Here is a 21,488-nt window from a genome sequence, read left to right as displayed (position 1 = left end):
TCCAAAATAATTCAATACACAGTCAAGTAATTCCTGCACTGTCCTGTCAAAAACTGAGATGTTATGATAAGAAGTATACAAGGTTGTACCGTTGGCATAACAGAGTACCCGGAATGGCAGATCAGACGCGCTCTCCGCCCCACCACTACAGCACAGTGTGTGGAGACTGAAAAAGTTACAGAGAAAGAGATAGCCAGTGCCTATATACCGTATACTGGAGCACTATCGGGGAAAATAGGACAAATATTGAGGAAACACCGAGTAGGAACTGTCTTTTGCCCACCAAATAAAACACGAGCATTATTGGGAAGTGTCAAAAATGATCTCGGTTTGTGGAAGGCCGGCATATACCAGATTCCGTGCCAATGTGGGAAGACTTATATTGGACAGACAGTGCGCACCATCGAAGATCGTTGCCGAGAACATCAGAGGCACACCCGACTTGGGTACCCCAACAAGTCGGCGGTCACAGAGCACTGTTTGTCCGAAAATCACGAAGTGGACTACCAACAGACCAGGGTCTTGGCACAGACTTCTAAATACTGGGACAGCGTCGTTAGAGAGGCTAATGAAATTCGTACCAGGGGCAGACTCATCAACCAAGATTGCGGCTACAACCTCAGCAGGGCATGGGAACCAGCACTGAGTCTAATTAAAAAGACACTCAGCAAAGGAAATGAATGGGCAACTAGGGCAGACGAAGCAATTACACCGATGCCACCACAGACGCCAGCGTCTCAGCGACCGCTGACGCGGACCGTGGAGAGAACACCTCGTGAGAGGAGGGGATTTATTACAGCTGCCCGCCCTCAGGAGTTCAGTTCATCAGTGCACCTGACGATGGCAACATGTCTGATTGCCGAAATATTGTGCCCATTGGACACTTTGGACCAGCAGTACACCCGTGGGCTGTTCGAGCAAGAAAATTTATAATTTTCTAAGGAGATTAATGGTTGCGTATGTGAATGAAGTGAACAAGCATGTTACCAGAAAAAGTGTCATCCAACACTTGATTAGAACGCAGAATTGTCTGCCTTTATGTACTGTAGACTTTTAATATCCAGTCTCTGCAAGTAAGATGTGGCCTGAAGGATGAATGCAATCAGGTACATGACATGAAGCAGGTTTTGCACCACTTCTCTGTTTCGGCGTACCCTTTAAAATTATGGGAAGAAAGAAACGCACCAGTGATGTATCTCATATTGGGATAAAAACTCTAAAAATCCTATGATATGAAACCAAGACAAAGAAACGAAACAGTTCTATTACAAATAAGCTCTTGCTATTACATGAAGAAACTCATTTATACACTATGGACATTTCTGCATTGCCTCAGCCCAATCAGCTGGGAGTGCAGTGATGTCAGGCACCGAGCAATAAATCTAGATTGGGTTGAAAATCAATGGAAGAGCAACTGTTTACACATCTCTGAATCAATGTAACATAACATAAAAATGGTGATCTAGAACTTTCAGGAATGCATATGTAAATCATTGTTAGGCAGCAGAAATAAATACAGATGCATTTTTTAAGACAAAATTGTGGCTAGGAAAGGAAATACTCAGAAAAGAAGAAACTCATAACACGATTTATTGCAAATCATTAAGTTTTGTATACTGTAAGTGATGGACCATTGATAAAAGGATCAATGAGGAAATATCAATGCAGTGGTAGAAATGGACCTGTAGCTACAGAATGCACAGACAGCAACAAAGATTCCCTATGACACCAAGCCTGCGAGAGGTAGAACAATTGAACAACAAACAATGCAGTTCAATGCACTTCTTCACCTTTCCTTGCCTAATCCCATAACTGATTAATTCTGAAATAGAATCTCAGAACGATTTTTAACAAAATGACTCAGTAGATTTCTTTAATTCAAAAGTCATTCATAATCCCTGAATCTTCCAAAATTTGCTGAGAATTCATGACTTTCCAGGTTTTGTTGCCACCCTGCCCTCAACAACCGTAATTATGTTGTACAGACAGAACTGATAACCATAATACTAATATGCTGCCCATTGATTTTTGTTAGCTGACAACATGGCAGTAACTGACAACGTTGACAAAATACAAAAACTAGATTCAAAAGTGTTAATAACCACAAACCATTCTATAATAATACACGTGTAAACTAATAACAAAAGAGACTAAACACACAAAAACATGCTGAGCATACCTCAACTGTACAGCCATTTTTTGTTTTAATTGAGCCTTTGCTCCACTGTTCCTTGTTCAAATCTTCCAGATTAGCAGATTGGCCCATTTTTGTAGTTTCTACAGATTTTGCTGCTTCTAATGCCTGTTTTGCTCTCTCCCTTTCTCTCTGACTAGCATCTTGCTCGGGTGTATCAAACCCAAAAAATACATCCTCTATATCATCAAGCATGTTGAAAAGACTGCTTTCAATTCTGAGAGAAATATCATTATGTATTTTAGTATGTTCTGTCATATCTGTTACTGTTTCATGTTCAACACTGTCTTTAGACTTACTAATTTGCATGTCACCTCTCTGTTCGGGACCAACAGAATTTATTTGCCCAGTTTCTCTCTCCAACTGAGTAGTTAGTACCTCTCCATTGGTGACTGTAGAGTTCTTTGGCAAATCTAGTGAACTGTGGAGAAAATTGTATCTTGATTCAACAGTCTTCAGTTCATTATCTCCATCATGGAAAGTACTGTCTTTTATTCCTTGCAAAACATCACAGTGCTCTGTTTCTTTATTCTCAGCACTATTAAAAAACTCAGCCATTGCAGACTCTTGGCACACACGTGCCAAACTTTCAACCACTGTCCTGTCTCCATTGTGATCCACAATATTTCCATTTGCAATTTGCGGATTCTCTGACTGCTTAGAATGTACACCACGATCTACAATATTTTCATTTCCAATTTGGAGATTCTTTGATTGCGTAGGAAGTGCAGTGGTACTTATACTCAGGTTTTGTGAGGATTCTAATGTACTAGGACACTCAGCGATCAATTTTGAGCGTTTAATTGGCCTATCCTCTTCAACAGTGGACTGAGGTTTAAGCTTCCTGTTAATTTTGGACACAGGTTGCTTACAATTTTCTGTGTCCTCTTCTTCGTTCTGAAGTCCATAATACTCAATAAGCATTTCTTCAATAGATGATAGGATTGTGTTCTGTAAAGGACAACCATGCATTAATACACTAATCATTTATGATATAGTCAGAGTTTGAACTTACACAAAAAATAAAATACTTTTATTTTCTCTAAATAATTTAATTATTTACATTTTGCTCTAACTTTCAATATCACACTTACTTTCACTAATATATTTAGATTACACAAAAAAGACTATATATACACCACTGAAGCACCAAAGAAACTGGTATAGGTATGCGTATTCAAGTACAGAGATATGTAAACAGGCAGAATACGGTGTTGTGGTCCGCAGCGCCTCCATAAGACAACAGGTGTGAGGTGCAGTTGTCAGATCAGTTACTGCTGTTACAATGGCAGGTTATCAAGTGAGTTTGAACGTGATGTTATAATCAACGCACGAGTGATGGGACACAGTATCACCAAGGTAGTGATGAAGTGGGGATTTTCTGGGGATTTTCCCGTGCCACCATTTATCGAGTGTACCGCGCATATCAGGAATCCGGTAAAACATCGCTGCGGCTGGAAAAAGATTCTACAAGAACGGGACCAACAATAACTGAAAAGAATTGCTCAACATGGCAGAAGTGTAAACTTTCCGCAAATTGCTGCGGATTTCAATGCCAGGTCATCAACAAGCATCAGCGTGTGAACCATTCAACAAAACATCATTAATATGAGATTTCAGAGCTGAAGGCCCACTTGTGTACCCTGGATGACTGCACGACAACAAAGCTTTATATCTCACCTGGTCCGATCAACACCGACACTGGACTGTTGACGACTGGAAACAGGTTGCCTGGTAGGATGAGTCTCATTTCAAATTGCATCAAGCAGATGGATGTGTACAGGTATTGAGATGACCTCATGAATCCATGGACCCTGCATGTCATCAGGGGACTGTTCAAGCTGGTGGAGGCTCTCTAATGGTGCGGGGCTTATGCAGTTGGAGTGATATGGGACCCCTAATACATCTAGACACAACTCTGACAGGTAACACGTATGCAAGCATTCTGCCTGATCACATGCATCCATTGTGCATTCCGACGGACTTGGGCAATTCCAGCTGGATAATGCAACACCCCACACGTCCAGAATTGCTACAGAGTGGCTCCAGGAACACTCTTCTGAGTTTAAACACCTTCTCTGGCCACCAAACTCACCAGACATGAACATTATTGAGCATATCTCAGATGCCTTGTAACATGCTGTTCAGAAGAGATCTCCACCCCCTCATACTGTTACAGATTCATGGACAGCCCTGCAGGATCTCTGGTGTCAATTCCCTCCAGCACTACTTCAGACATTAGTCGAGTCCATGCAACATCATGATGCAGCACTTCTGCATGCTTGCGGGGGCCCTACACAATATTAGGCAGGTGTACAAGTTTCTTTGGCTCTTCAATCTATAAAGGGTGAACACACAACCAAAACACAAAACACAGATTAATGCAACAACTCTCCTCGCAAAAGTACTGTGATGTGGTTGCTGTCAGTGTAGGAACAGCTCACGATTGTGTCCTCGTGCCATTCTTCTATTGCATTTAGCGGTGTAACATATCATTTTTGGTAAGGTGATGTGTAGGGAAGAATGGAAACAGTCTCTTCAGAATAACATTCTGATCAAACAATGGAAAATCCAAGATGTAATGTAACAATACCAGAGAAGGAAAGTTGCTACTCACCATATAGCGGAGATGCTGAGTCACGATAGGCACAGTAAAAAGATTGTGTGAATCTTTTTATAGCGCCTATCGCGACTCAGCATCTCCGCTATATGGTGAGTAGCAACTTTCCTTCTCTGGTATAGAATAACATGCTGACATTCTCACTATGTCCACCACATTTTCAAATAACTTCTGGGAATTCAGCCAGGTAACACTTTCAGCGACCGCCGATATTTCGGCGGGAGAACACCCCGCCATTTTCAAGGCAAACTACAACGGACAGGCGGCATACATGCTAATTTAATACCTCGGTTCTCGGACAGAAGCAGGAAAGATAAAACATACACACACTGAACACTAGTGCCACCAAAGCTGACCAAAGTCAGAGCTATCGATAGTGAGACTATGACTTTGCAGGTGAGGTAGCATTGACTCTGTCCCTCTGTTTTTTGACAAGGGAGAGAGCCGGATTCCAAACAGAGTTTAAACAGAAACCTCCATCCCTGTTAACGAGGTTGCTCGCTAATTTATTCTCAACTGCCTCCCTAATAACACTGGACTTGCATGCCAATGTCTCGGTGTTATTATATAACATGGGGTGACCAGTATCCAAGCAATGTTCGGCAATAGCAGATCTATTTGGCTGCTGAAATCGTGTGTGTCGTTTATGCTCGGTACATCGGTCCTCCACGGTCCTGATAGTTTGACCAATATATGCCATGCCGCAGCTACAAGGAATACGATATACATCCGCCTTACGCAGTCCAAGATCATCCTTAACGGAACTCAAAAGTGTTCTAATTTTAGATGGAGGTCGGAAAACACATTTCACATCGTATTTCCGTAAAATACGACCGATCTTGTTGGACGTGTTTCCTACGTAAGGCAAAAAGGCAGTAGACTAAGGTGTTGACTCAGAATTATCATCAATCACCCGATGTACAGTAGGTCGATAGCGCAACGCACGTTCAATCTGTCTATCACTATAACCATTTTGACGAAATGTAACTTCAAGATGGGACAGCTCAGCTGGCAAAGTCTCAGTGTCAGAAACGACATGTGCCCTGTGTACCAAGGTACGAAGTACCCCTTCACGCTGAGCCGGATGGTGACAACTATTAGCCTGTAAGTACGAGTCGGTGTGAGTACGTTTCCTGTAGACTGCATGTCCCAATGATCCATCATCCTTCCTCCTAACCAACACGTCAAGAAAGGGAAGGCAACCATCCTCTTCCACCTCCATCGTAAAACGAATGTTCGGGTGGATCAAGTTCAGATGTTCTAAAAAGACATTCAAATTCTCCCTACCATGAGGCCAAACAACGAAGGTGTCGTCAATGTATCTAAAGAAACAGGCGGGTTTCAAAGGCGCCGACTCCAATGCACATTCCTCGAAGTCTTCCATGAACAAATTTGCGATCACAGGAGACAACGGACTACCCATCGCAACTCCATCTGTCTGCTTGTAATACTGGTCATTAAATAGAAAGTAAGTGGATGTCAACATATGCCTAAAGAGATTAGTTAATTCAGCACCAAAACTTGCCTCAATTAACTGCAACGAATCAGACAGAGGAACACGAGTGAAGAGAGAGACCACATCGAAACTCACTAAAATATCAGAGTCATTCAACCTCAGTCCCTCCAAACAACGTAAAAAATCAGCTGAGTTCCTGATATGATGTTCACACCGACCTACTTGTGGACTCAACAGAGAAGCAAGATGCTTGGATACACGATATGTCGGAGCGCAGATGTTACTCACTATAGGATGGAAAGGAACCCCTTCCTTGAGAACCTCTGGAAGGCCATATAACCTATGGGGAACCGCACTATAGGTGTTAAGACTCTTGATAGTGTCCTGCAACAAACAACTTTTCTTCAGGAGGCTGTTGGTCTTTCTCTCAACACTTTTTGTGGGGTCAGCATTGATTCTGCGATACGCTGAATCAGATAGTAAACGTTGCATCTTTTGTAAATAATCATGATTATTTAAAATAACGGTGGCATTGCCCTAGTCAGCAGGTAAAATAACAATACTAGGATCAACTTTGAGAGAGCGTAACGCAGCCCTCTCTGCTGCTGTTACATTACTCTTGGGTGGACGAGCCCTAGTCAAAACACGGAATGCCTCCCTCCTAACCTCCTCTGCAGCGTCAGGAGGTAGTTTGCAAACTGCCTGTTCAATTGAACTAATAAAATCAACTACCGGCAAATTCTTCGGAGTGGGTGCAAAATTTAAACCCTTCCCTAGCATGGATAAGGTTGCGTCGTCAAAAGATTTCTCTGTGAGATTTATCACAGAACGTCGAGATATAACATCCGACTCCAAGCGATGAAAACCTTCAAACTTGTTGAGAGAAAGACCAACAGCCTCCTGAAGAAAAGTTGTTTGTTGCAGGACACTATCAAGAGTCTTAACACCTATAGTGGGGTTCCCCCTAGGGTTGCCACCTGTGATCACTGTCTGCAAGTCAGGACTGCATCTGTACCTATTCAAATGGATATGCAATGGGTCATGCCTAACTGGGACCCAGATAGGTTACTGCTGTAGATCTCTTTGACGCATTGTCTGTTTCCAGTGGTGGGTGTTCTTATATTTTTATTGTATTGGACATTTTCTAAAAATACATAGGATTTCATCCCATTGGGAGGGCTACAGCAACTGTGTTAGTAGGTAAACTAGAAGGGGATTATTTTATGTATATGGGTTTGACATCTATCAGACATCTGGCTGAAGTTTGTTCCACTTGAAAGAAAGCAGATTAAATAAGTTTGCATTTTGCCAAATTTTTCTCGTGAAAGTGTCATGAAGGAACTGAACCGGCTCTGAAGGAACTGTCATCGTAAGTGTAAAATTTACGAAATCGTGGATAATTCACGACACGAATTGCAGAGTTTCGCCCAAGTGAACTGATTTTTGGAGGAAAGCCTGCTAACATCAGTGGGGAGGATGTGAATTTTCCATTCCTGCAATTATTAACAATGGTGCAAATGAAATATGAAGCCGAGAAAGGCCACTGCAGAAGTTAAAAAGTTTCTCCTAGTGTACCATGGACCATACATGATTGAGAGCTCACCATATCCTAACATGTACAGGCTGGACTAAACTCAGTCCAGAAAAGAATTTGGTTATGTAACATAACTGACTTGTAGCCATATATTAGCCAATGAAAGGTTTACTTTAGTTACCATTACTGCCAGACCTGTTGAGAAGACAGAAGCTTGATGTAATGCTAATCAGTGCATGTGTCTTGTGTACAGCTGAAAGAGTTCAAGTGTGAGCAATGACAATTACATTTTTATTTTAGATTTGAAATTTCAAGCCAATGAAGGCAAGCATTATTTTTAAGGTAATAGTGGTGCACTCTTTTAGACTGTGTAACTGTGAGTACTGGAAGTAAAATAAAAGATGAAGAATTTTACTTTTTCAACACTTATAGCTACTGAGATTAGTTATAAAAAAAAGGAGAGATTTTATTTTCACACAAGAGTTAATCTTTATCTCCGTAGCATTAACATAATACTGATTTCAATAGTTTTCATATGTAATAACAAGGTGCCTATTGGAGCACATTTATACTTTCCAAAAACTATAACAACTTTTATTATACATACACGATGTGATCAAAAGTATTTGGACACCTGGCTGAAAATGACTTACAAGTTCGTGGTGCCCTCCCTCAGTAAAGCTGGAATTCAATATGGTAATGGCCCACCCTTAGCCTTGATGACAGCTTTCACTCTCGCAGGCATACGTTCAATCAGGTGCTGGAAGGTTTCTTGGGGAATGGCAGCCCATTCTTCACAGAGTGCTGCACTGAGGAGAGGTACCGATTTCGGACAGCGAGCCCTGGCATGACGTCTGCGTTCCAAAACATCCCAGTAGTGTTCTATAGGATTCAGGTCAGGACTCTGTGCAGGCCAGTCCATTACAGGGATGTTATTGTTGTGGAACCACTCTGCGATAGGTCGTGCATCATGAAGAGGTGCTGATCATGTTGAAAGATGCAATCACCATCCCCGAATTGCTCTTCGACAGCGAGAAGCAAGAAGGTGCTTAAAACATTACTGTAGGCCTGTGCTGTGATAATGCCATGCAAAACAACAAGGGGTGCAATCCCCCTCCATGAAAACCATGACCACACCATAACACCACCGCCTCCAAATTTTACTGTTGGCGCTACACATGCTGGCACGACATTCACCAGGCGTTCACACCATACCCACAACCTGCCATCGGATCGCCACATTGTGTACCATGATTCATCACTCCACTTTCCACTGTTCAGTCGTCCAATGTCTACGCTCATTACACCAAGCGAGGTGTTGTCTGGCATTTACCGGCATGATGTGCGGCTTATGAGCAGCTGCTCGACCGAGAAATCCAAGTTTTCTCACCTCCCGCCTTACACTGTCATAGTACTTGCAGTGGACCCTTATGCAGTTTGGAATTCCTATGTGATGGTCTGGATATATGTCTACCTATTACACATTATGACCCTCTTCAACTGTCGGAAGTCTCTGTCAGTCAACAGACAAGGTCGGCCTGTACACTTCTGTGCTGTACGTCTTCCTTCACGTTTCCACTTCACTATCACATCGGGAACAGTGGACCTATGGATGTTTAGGGTGTGTAAATCTCACACACAGATGTATGACATAAGTGACATCCAATCACATGACCACTTCTGAAGCCCGTGAGTTCTGCGGAGTGCCCCATTCTACTCTCTCAAGATGTCAATGACTACACTGAGATCACTGATTTGGAGTATCCGGAGTAGGTGGCATCACACTACACCTAATATGAAAAAAGTATGTTTTTGGGGGGTGTCTGGATACTTTTGATCACATAGTGTAAATTGAAAAGAGGAAGTTGTATATTTGTCCACTGTCAACAGCTTTAATGAATCCAGATTTTTTTGAGAAAACAAAAAGTGGTCAAAGAAGTTATCGGATTATTGTAAATCGGATAACTAAATGACCTATGGGTATTATATAACAAGAAAAATGTCAACATATATGGCACTATAATATTTAGAGGAATTAGTTGGGAGACCTCCCAACTGTAGTTAATGATTTGTCTGAAAATGGAACTATCAGAGAGGTAATGGGTGAGGGTTTGGGGTTCCTTTGACTGATCTCCAGTCTACCTTTCAGTTCTGTGGCAGGGACAAAGGACAGCCTTGACTGTGGACTCATTGTCTTACCTTACCCAAGTGAGGCACTGCTATGGAAATAATTTTTATTGTCTACCCATCTATTTGAAACTAAAGGAGCAACAGTAGATAGTGGTGACAAATGTACTGTTATTCATGTCTACAATGAATCAAAAATTGATTCTCAGGCATGGGCACCAATGTTCAATGTGCACCTCCACAACATTTTAGTCATCCTTTTTTATCCATGCGAAGAGTACTCGAGCTCACAAGAATTAAGAAACGTTTCCAACTACAGTATTAGGAGATTACATTCTTACAAAATGGTGAAATTCCAAGTAATCAGATAAACGAGGAGTGTTATGAACTCAAACCATTATTAAATGAGATAAATGTTGTGTAGGTTTAAGAGTGTCTTGATAACTTATAATTTATGTTCTTTTTCACTGGCTTTAAAACATCTCCATATTTTAAACCAATGAAGGAGTGTAGTGGTGTCACACAGCAATTAGGTGAGATCCACTCTCCATTCCGCCTCACTCCACCTTGATTATCAAATAATTGATTGAATGTGCTACTGTAATCTCAATGTAGTTGAGTTCATAAAAGATAATGAGTTAGGAAATATTTATTTTGTTTGCATGTGATTATTTTCATGAGCTAATATGGGCTCGAATTATGCACCACAGGAGAGAGTAAGCATAAAAGCATTGAGATCCAACAGGGCCCACTTGATGGTGCATTCTCACCTGAAAGAGATGCTTGGCATCTGGAAGCTTCTAGACATGTTGGCAAAGTAATATGGCTGTTATTTCCTCACCTTAAGATGTAAACTTCCTACAAGGACACCCCTTCTCTGCAAAACTGGAACTGCCCGTTTTTTTGAGCACAGGAAAGACACAAAGTAGTGGATAGCTTTTTTAGATCTGACAAAATCTTTTTTTAGAGCTGCATAGCAAGACTTGAGGCATGGTGCAAGAATTAACTTTATTAAGCTCCCTAGGTACACACAGAAAAAAAATCTAGTAGAAGTAATGGTTACTTCCCACTGTACCAAGGTTATGAGTAGATGCACCTTCTGGTTTTTGTGGAGAAGGCACTGGGACCAACCATTTGGAAGAAGCATGTGTGAGTGCCTGACGAAAACAATGACACAGATGAAAAGATATTGTGAAGCTTATCACAAAGAGGTATAGAGAAGCTACCAGTCCCTCTTTCATGCTGTATTACGATGAGGAAGAATCTGGCATTGGCGATTCATTCCAGCAGCTATAACACCATTCCTTGGTGTTAGCATTGGCAACACTACTCCGCAGCTTGCCTCACGTCTTACCTGACAAGCTAGCACCTTTTGTTTGTGACTTTCTGTGAATAAATGAAACTGCTGAGAGTCACTGGACCATGATAAATAATATAAAATGCTCTAACATTAGATGACATTTTGTGACATGTGGAATAATGTGTAATGGCCATAGCTCTCTGCTCCATTAAGTGTTTTGTATTGTTTTAAAAAGCCACTAAACTTCAAAATAAATGGTTTCCTGTCAAAAATTAAAATTTGTTCTGATTTATCTTTCAATCGAAACATTTCCTTAACAAAGGGAAGTGTTTATCCCTGTATTAGCCATGTTTCAGAGACTGCACATAATGTGTTTACAATTTTTGTCAAAGACAAGTAGGTGAGTGTTGCAGGACTCCAGCCCTTCAGTCGGCAGGATATAAGCATTGCAAAGGTAAGCTTGTATAAGTGGAGTCCATTAACATGCAAAAAATGTGGGGTTATGTGGCACACCAAGTCAAACTAATGCACAGGACAGAGCATATTGTGGTCAGAGAAGAATGTTCCTTTACAAATGGAAATCCAGGAGAATTGCCACAATTTAACCCTCGTACCACTGAAACGACAAGTAGAATCAGTATGATGGTCAGTGGTGTTAAGAACAACTGAAATGGATAAAACTGAAAACAGCTCCAAGGCCCAATGGAATTCCTATCAGATTCTACACTGAATTTGCGGCTGAGTCAGGCCTTCTTCTAAATGTAATCTACCACAGCTCCCTCTGACAAAAAACTGTTCATAGTATTTGGAAGAAAGCACTGGTCAAGGAGGTTAGTAGAAGTGATCCATAAAACTACCATCCAATATCCTTGTGTGCAATTTGTTGCAGAATCTTAGAACATATTCTGAGCTCAAACATGAGGTATCTAGAACAGAATGACCTCCTCCATGTCAACAAGTAAGGATTCCAAACACGTCAACCATGTGAAACCCAACTACACTTTTCTCACATGACACACTGATAACTTTGAATTAATGAAGTTGGGTAAATGCAATATTTCTTGATATACGAAAGACATTTGACTCAGTACCGCGCCTACACTTATTGGTAACAGCTCGATCATATAGTGTATGAAGTGAAATTTATGACTGGACTGAGGACTTTTTGGTAGGGAAGACACAGCATACTATCTTGGATGGAGAGTCATCGTCAGACGTAGAAGTAACCCCAGGTATGCCCCAGGAAACTGTGTGGGACCCTCGCTGTTCATGTTACATATTGATGACCTTGTAGACAATATTAGCAGTAACCTCAGACTTTTTGCAGATGATGCAGTTATCTATACTGAAGTATTGTCTGAAAGAAGCTGCATAAATATTCTGTCAGATCTTGAAAAGATTTCAAAGTGGTTCAAAGATTGGCAACTTGCTTTAAAGGTTCAGAAATGTAAAACTGTGCACTGCACATAATGGAAAAACATAATATCCTATGACTGTAATATCTATAAGTCAGAGTGGGAATTGGTCAACTCTCACAAATACCTGAGTGTAACACTTTGTAGGGACATGAAATTGAATGATCACATAGGCTGTGTTGAGGTAAAGCAGGTGGTAGACAGCAGTTTATTGGTGGAATTGCAATAAGTCTATAAAGGAGTCTGCTTACAAAGCACTCATGTGACCAGTTTTAGAATATTGCTCAAGCATATAGGATCTGCACCAAATAGGACTAACGGGGGATACTAAACGTATACAGAGAACAGCAGCATTAATATATGTGAGTGCAGGCTTTCTCGGCAAATTTCATATATGAAGTCTTCACGGGTTGTCACCTACGAGACAATGACGCTACTCGGCTGACAACCCGTGAAGGCAGCTTGTTTGACCCTTGGGTGTGTGTCACAGAGATGCTGAAGCAATTGAATTGGAAGACTCTTGAAGATAGATGTAAACTATCCTGAGAAAGTCTACAAACAAAATTTCATTTAAATGGTGACTAGTAATATACTACAACACCCTAGGTAGTACTGTACACATAGGGATCATGAAGACAAGATTATAATAATTACAGCAAGCAGAAAGGCATTGAAGCAATCGTTCTTCCCACACTCCATGTGGGAATGGAATGGGAAGAAAACTTAATAATTGGTACAATGGGACACACCCCCTGCCATGTACTTCACAATGGTTTGCAGAGACTAGGTGTAGATGTAGATTCAGATACAGAAGCTTGTCATGGTATGGAATGCACATAGTAAAAACATTACACATTCAGTGAAACAAGTCATTTTCCCTTAGTATATCTTGTGTCTCTCTTCCTCATCTACCACTGTTCACAGTACAATGCTACTGTTCTGGTTGTGAATTAACGCTGTGAGAAATTGAAAATGTTACACCTGAAGTGCCAATCCAATATTTATCAAACTTTGTGGACATGTTCATTAAATGATTAAACTTTCATTTCATTAGGAACTGAGGTTCATCATTAACATTACCATGAGGAGTGACCCCCTTTGAGCATTAATACATTCTTGCATTTGTGTCATGGAAGCAATAGACCTCCAGACATCATCTTGAGGAATTTATTGCCATATACGAAACACATGCTGTGTCAGTTCATGAAGATTGCTGGCTGGAGGCTCCTCTGGCACTACAAGTCTTATTGCATTTCAGACAAACACCATGGGACAACAAATCTAGAAATAAGGTAGACCAGTCATGGATCTATACATTCCAAAAGGCATCTGTGGCATTAATTGCAATGTGGGCTCTTGCATTATCCTGCTGGATTATACCACTTGGTATCCTGGTCTCAAAAGGTATGAGAACAGGATATACCATCCTTGGCACATACCTGTGATTATTTACCCTTGCTTCAACAATTGCAAAAACAGTTCTGTTAACACACTGTATTTGTGTGAATGTGAGCTGCATGTGAATGTAGGCCGCACATAAACTTTTGTACCGAGATTAATGTAAAAAGTAAATCTCAAATATAGGCCACACTACTAAATTTACTTCTGATTATGAAATAGTACTACTATGTAAATGATGCAGACACTAAATTATGTTGCCAACCTTAAATAACAACTTCAAGTTATCGTCAGTGACGTGCAAGTGACAAGAAGCTCTGATATAGTTTGAAATGTTGGTGTTCAATATGATGGCAAAAGTACAAATATCCAGATGTGGAAAAAGACTTGTTTGATTTTGTGGCTCAACAGAGGAAATATGCATGTGCTGCTACAACTGAAATGATTCAAACTGAAAGCTGCAAAACATCAGTTAAAAGAAACATTTCACCAATGGAATTTAAAATTTTGTATGGGTGGGTTTGGTGATTTACGCAACAAAATAATCTATCTGTTCATCACAGGACTCTGTTCATCACAGGACTCCAACTGCACAAAAACTGCCTCAAGTTTATGAAACAGTTTGATATCTTTCCAGCATTACGCAAGCCAGCTTCAAATATTTTTTATTTATGTTCCCAAACAGAGAATGCAGACCAAATAACAGTCTATTTTGATATGCTTTACAGCATTACAGTAAGCAGTGTAGGGGAACATACGGTAATGTGCAAATATGTACATGTGGTGCTGAAAAGCAGTGTTGCAGAGGTTTCTTTTTTCAACAACAGCTATTGTATTTGCAAATAAAGGTATAAGTTTTTCTGCTATTTTCTTCTTAAGTCTTTGATGGTTTACAAAAATAACTGAAATAATTTATGATGGTATTAACTTCAACACACAAGATACATGTCCATGTCATTTTGAAACTGACGATTGGTGAGCTGAGAGGAAAAAATCTCATTTATTGGCTGCACCATGATTTTTCAAGCCAAAATCTAGGGAAAAAAAATGTGTCCTATAGTTCCTCAAATTGGTATCCATGATTCTAGGAATGGAGAGGTATGGGACTCAAAACTTGTTGCTTCCTATGTCCATTCATCAGGTTACTAACAGATGTACTGGCATGAATCAATCTGCCATAAACAAAAGCACGACTCATCACTGAACACCACAGAGTTCCACTCAGTGTCCTAGATGACTTGGTTCTACACCACGTAAGTCTCTGTTATCTGGGGTATGGTGTGAGTGGTAAATGATGCACAGCAACTTGAGATCTCTGTGTAGCTTCCAGTACTCTGTTCCCAACAGTCTGTGGCAACATTCCACTTGTAACCTTTGCTGCATTTTAGCTGTTTTCCTCTGTCTATTTGTCGGAGCCAGTCGAACTATCCTATGATCATCTTGTGTCACAGCCTATCTGGAAGGACTTGTGCATGCTCTTCTTGCCACACTATTATCCTGGGTACATCTTGTCAGCACTCTTCTGCAGTCATAGCTCCACAACCAACTGTCTGTCCTATCTTTCAATATGAAGCTCCCATGTCCCTCACGGCAATAATTCAGCCTTTCTCAAAGTCTTAAAGATGAAGAAAAGTTGAATAAGCACATCCCCTCGGTATGCATGTTGCTATCTCCAACTGAAAAGTCCCAAATATTACTGGAGTATCAGTTTTGTAGTATCTGGTCATGGTGTTTATAGTCTAACACTGTCCATTTCCATCACTGAACATCTGCTATTACTATCAAATTGGCCTTTGTTGCATAGTTGGCAATTCTGCTGATGGCCTCAATACAGGTTCCCATTTCATGTTTGTTTGTTTATTTATTTGCAACATGCTCCATTACAACATTTTGTAATTCTACATGTGTGTGTGTGTGTGTGTGTGTGTGTGTGTGTGTGTGTGTGTGTAATGTACAACATTTTGTAATTCTACATGTGTGTGTGTGTGTGTGTGTGTGTGTGTGTGTGTGTGTGTGTAATGTTTGCATTGTATTATTATTATTATTATTATGAAAGAAGGGAGAGGATGAAACACAGTGCCACTGCATAGCCTATTCCTTGCAAATAGCACCAAGGGGTCCGCCAAGCTTAATGTCCCCATCCACTGGACAGATCAACAGTCTCACATGCCCTCACTATATGAGACACTACAGAGAGGTTTGGTATTTAAACCAAGACACTGGTGCAAAGTCTAAAGACCTTGAAGTTTACAACACCACTTCTCCTCCCATTATCGACAAAATTCTGGCGGTGAAAATTTTTTCCACCACCAGGATTCAAACTGGCTAACCCCTGGGTCGAGCAGCACTGCACAAGCATGCATTTTGTGATAGTGTGTTGTGCGCAAAGATCATATGCCTTCAATGTAGTAAATTTTGGATTGGTTAGTATGGTTGCCTTCATAGCATTACAAAGCTTCACTACGAATCTGCCATCAGGTGGTATTCCCGTCGGCCAATTATTGAGGATATAGTGTTTCTAGAGCCATACTGCAGCATCTATCACTTCCTCTGTCATTGCTCTGGGTTCTGCACGCACCACTGAACTCTTCACTGCATTTAGCTGTAACAGCTTGACACTAGGAGTACCATGTGATCCATAGAATTTCACATGTGGCTAAGCATGTCAAAGTCTTAACTACCTCCCTAAGATATCATTGAGATTCCATCCTTTGGATTGCCATAAATAACTTTTTCAGAGAAGTCAGAGTTCTCTGGGATTGGTTGGTAGGTTATAAGACCAAAGGAGTATTCAATTGGTACGTTCTTTTGAACGGAAACAGATGGAATCATTCTTGTTAACAGCCTTTATATTCTATCTATCTGTTTTAGCTAGGTGGCTCTAGTGTTTAAAGAAGTTCTCATCTCCACTACTACCCATGGAAAGTATACTGGCAATTCATAAATGTGCCTCATCAGCCATGTCACTGTTGTTAATGAAATTTGTGTGTGTGTGTGTGTGTGTGTGTGTGTGTGTGTGTGTGTGTGCGCGCGCGCGCGCGAACACGGTCGACATGCACGCATGCATGTTAATATCTGAACTGTAAACACAAAGAGTTACCAGTGAAAGTGCAGTGCTCAGTGACAAACTTATGCACTTTTTAACATGACAGAAAAGGCAGTGAAAGCAAAGAATTCAGTGATGACATTCTGCTTATTGACTACATGTTCATCAACACTCATTTCGAAAATGATACCCATGCAGTGAAGAAAGCGAGTGTTGCTCCCACACCTGGCAACAACCAACCTATGGTAAACACTCACCACATGAACTCAGATATTTACTAACATTAAATTGTTAAGTTCTCAGTAACAGTAAGTTAGGGATATCTATAGTGTAAAACATTATACACTTAAAAGCCAAAGAAACTGGTAAACCTGCCTAATATTGTGTACGGCCCCCGTGAGCACGAAGAAATGCCGCAACACAATGTGGCGTGGACTCGACTAATGTCTGAGGTAGTGCTGGAAGGACAATACAATTTGAAACCAGACTCGTCTGACCAGGCAACATGTTTCCAGTCATCAACAGTCCAATGTCAGTGTTGATGGGCCCAGGCGAGGCGTAAGCCTTTGTGTAGTTATCAAGGGTACACAAGTGGACCTTCGGCTAAGAAACCCCTTATCTGTGATGTTTTGTTGAATGATTTGCACACTGACATTTGTTGGTGTCCCAGCACTGAAATCTGCAGCAATTTGTGGAAGGGTTGCAATTCTGTCACACTGATTGATTCTCTTCGGTCATCGTTGGTCCCGTTCTTGCAGGATCTTTTTCCGGCCGCAGTGATGTCGGAGATTTGATGTTTTACCGTATTCCGGATATTCACAGTACATTCGTGAAATCGTCATAAGGAAAAATCTCCACTTCATCTTTGCCACAGAGATGCTGTGTTTTGTCACTCCCTCGCCAACTGTAACACCACATTCACACTTACTTAAATCTTGATGACCTGTGGTTGCAGCAACAGTAACCGATCTAACAACTGTGTCAGACACTTGTTGTCTTATATAGGGATTGCCAACCACAGCACCATATTCTGTCTGTTTACTTATCTCTGTATTTGAATACACATATGCATGCCTATACCAGTTTGTCTGGCACTTTAGTGCATAATTAGTACTGAGAAATTTCACTGTTCCAGCAGCACATGTACGATGTTCAGAACTAGAGCCATGACTACAGAGCTATGCAAAAGAAAGAATTCTCTTGGAATGTACATAACCAGTTATGAGGTGTAAGACATAATTAGGCCTACAATGAAGGCCACCCAGCAATTGTTGCTCTAAGACAGATGGCAAAGTGGTACGTCACTGGTCTCATATTCAGAAGGAGGCCAATCAAATTCAAATCTAGCCATCCAGATGAAGCAAAATTATGAAAAGGGAAGTTGTCAGGAAAGTTGTCACTCACCATATAGCGGAGATGCTGAATTGCAGATAGGCACAACAAAAAGACTGTCACAATATAAGCTTTCAGCCAACAAGGCCTTTGTCAAAAATAGACAACAGACATGCAAGCAAACACACACACACACACACACACACACACACACACACACACACACACAAATGCAATTCACACACATGACTGCAGCCTCTGGCAGCTGAAGCCACACCGGGAGCAACAGCAGCAGTGCATAATGGGAGTGGCAACTGGGTGGGGGTAAGGAGGAGGCGGGGCGGGAAAGGGGAGGGATAGCAGGGTAGGGGTAGGGGACAGTGAAGTACTGCTGGGGAGCATACAAGGATGAGGTGGAGAGAGGTTAGGGCAGTTAGATGCAGTTGGGAGGTCAGACAGTGTACGGGAGAGGTGGGTGGGAGAGGTTAGCAGAAAAGGTGAGAAGTAGCAAGAAGACTGGATGCTTTGGTGGAACAAGGGCTATGTAGTGCTGGAATGGGAACAGGAAAGGGGCTGGATGGGTGAGAAAAATGACTAACGAAGGTTGAGTCCAGGAGGGTTACAGGAACACAGGATATATTGCAGGGAGAGTTCCCACCTGTACAGTTAAGAAAAGCTGGTGTTGGTGCCAAGGATCCATACGGCACAGGCTGTGAAGCAGTCATTGAAATGAAGGATGTTGCGTTGGCAGCGTGCTCAGCAACAGGATGGTCCACTTGTTTCTTGGGCACAGTTTGTTGGTGGCCATTCATGCAGACAGTCAGCTTGTTGGTTGTCATGCCCACGTTGAATGCAGCACAGTGGTTGCAGCTTAGCTTATAGATTATATGGCTGTAACAATACGAGAGAAGGAAAGCTGCTACTCACCATATAGCAGAGATGCTGAGCTGTGATAGGCACACTAAAAAGATTCACACAGTCATAGCTTTCAGCCATTAAGGCCTTTGTCAGCAGTACACACACACACACACACACACACACACACACACACACACTCTCTCTCTCTCTCTCTCTCTCTCTCTCTCTCTCTCTCTCTCTCTGAGACTGCAGATGTGTGTGCAAGTTGCGCTTGTGTGTGTGTGTGTGTGTTTCTACTGCTGACAAAGGCCTTAATGGCCGAAAGCTATGATTGTGTGAATCTTTTTATTGTGCCTATCGTGGCTCAGCATCTCCACTATATGGTGAGTAGCAACTTTCCTTCTCTCATATTGTTACATTCCATCCTGGATTTTCCATTGTTAGATTATATGACTAGTTTCACAGGTAGCACTGCCTTCGATGGGATAGGTGATGTTAGTTACTGGACTGGAGTAGGTGGTGGTGGGAGGATGTATGGGACAGGTCTTGCACCTGGGTCTATTACAACATGGCATCCTTCATTTCAATAACTGCTTTGTTACATTCCATCCAGATGCAGGTTTTCTATGATTTCTCTAAATGACTTACGGCAAATCCCAGAGGAGTTCCTTTGAAAGGACATGACTGATTTACTGCCTCATCCTTCCCGAAACAAGGTTGTGCTTCGTTTTTAATGAATCAATATAATGTTAAACCCTAAACTTCCTTCCTTTCTACCTAATCTTCCATCATTCCTTCCTTCTGAGGGCTATATTAGAGAATCTAATCCACATCTCCTACCTTCTGTACTCTGGGTAATAAATGAGTAGCACATCTAATGTTTCCATGCTCCAGCAATATTAATGTATGCATCACAGTTCTCACATCTTTGATTTTCCTTATATTTTAGGTTATGTTCGATTAAGTAATAAGAACACCTACTGCTCAAACTGTGACTTTACATTCAAAGTATTAATATGTGTTAGGATGGTATACAGTAATATTTAAATAATGATTGAATATGTGACTTTTATGAGAATGTATGACCTGCCATACTACCTAAACAACATATCATGAAGTACCTGCAGAAACGTGTTACACAATTATGAATTAAGTTATCTCTTGGAGCACCTGAGTGGTATCTGACATAAGGTCTACACCATACCATCACAATCAACTTGTATTTAACAAACTTAAAGGTGCAAACCACCAGCATGGTTTCTGCATAAAACACATTCTCATAGCATCCTACAACTTCATCCTGATGGAATTACTGAAAGGAAACTAGGGAAGGATTCTCCATTGGAAGGTATGCCCTCGAGATAATGGCTCTCATAACTATCACACAGCAATCTTTTGAAACCTCAGTGGCAACTATCAATGTTTAAAGTCTTACAGCCCGTAATGGCCTGTTCAAGGAGTTTCATCCTAGCACTCACACGACATTTCGTATGCTCTTTAATTGGATTTTGACTAATAGTGAAATTATGGTAAGACAGATTTAAAAAACAAGTTTTTAAACTTCAAACATTTTTAGGTATCGATGCATACTCTGAGCATAATTTATTAGTCATGAAAGGCAAAGAAGCTGCAGAAAGGTAAGAAATTATGGTGATGGGGTCTCTATAAGGATTACAAAGAGCACAGACAATAACTTAGAATCAGAGGGGGAAAAATGCAGTAGAATATGAATGTGTAACTTTGAGAGATGAAATACTGAATGCAACAGAGAAACAATGGGATGAAAAGACAAGACACAGAATTAATCCTTGGATAATATAAGAGATGATATAAGTACACAATAGTGTCCTGCCCCTCCAATCCCTTCCCCCTCCCCCTCCTCCCCCAGACAGATCATGCTAGTACTGAGTAATATTGTCTCTAGCCTTGATACTAGCCACAGTTAGGCAAGAAAGAGAGTCCACACCTCAGGTATGCCAATATCCAACAGAATTCACTTGCTGATGATCAGATCCTGCAGAGTTAAAAAAACTGTAAGAATTATGATTGCTATGTTTCACCCGCTATTCTGTTCAGTTCCAGGTATTTTCTATGGAATTAAGCTTGTGGAACCTAGAAATAATGGAAATTCCTTAGTGGAACAATATGTAAAATAAGAGAAAGGGGACCTCATATATAGTCACTGTTTTGTTACATGTGCCTATGCAC

At 41.1% G+C, this 21,488-nt stretch overlaps 1 protein-coding gene across 1 annotated transcript in view; it reads right to left on the bottom strand.

Annotated features, from left to right (window-relative positions):
• The window catches only part of LOC126260937 (PMS1 protein homolog 1-like), a 137,719-nt gene that overhangs the window by 36,072 nt on the left and 80,159 nt on the right, over window positions 1–21,488 (bottom strand). Inside the window, exon 7 of the mRNA XM_049958444.1 lies at window positions 2,180–3,145. Within this exon, the coding sequence (XP_049814401.1) occupies window positions 2,180–3,145 (966 nt within the window). The remainder of the gene's footprint in view (window positions 1–2,179; window positions 3,146–21,488) is intronic.

This window comes from Schistocerca nitens, chromosome 5 (genome assembly GCF_023898315.1).
Source record: "Schistocerca nitens isolate TAMUIC-IGC-003100 chromosome 5, iqSchNite1.1, whole genome shotgun sequence".
NCBI classification, from domain to species: Eukaryota; Metazoa; Arthropoda; class Insecta; order Orthoptera; family Acrididae; genus Schistocerca; species Schistocerca nitens.
Note: the sequence above shows the minus strand (reverse complement) of the source record. Positions and strands in the feature narration are given on the sequence as shown.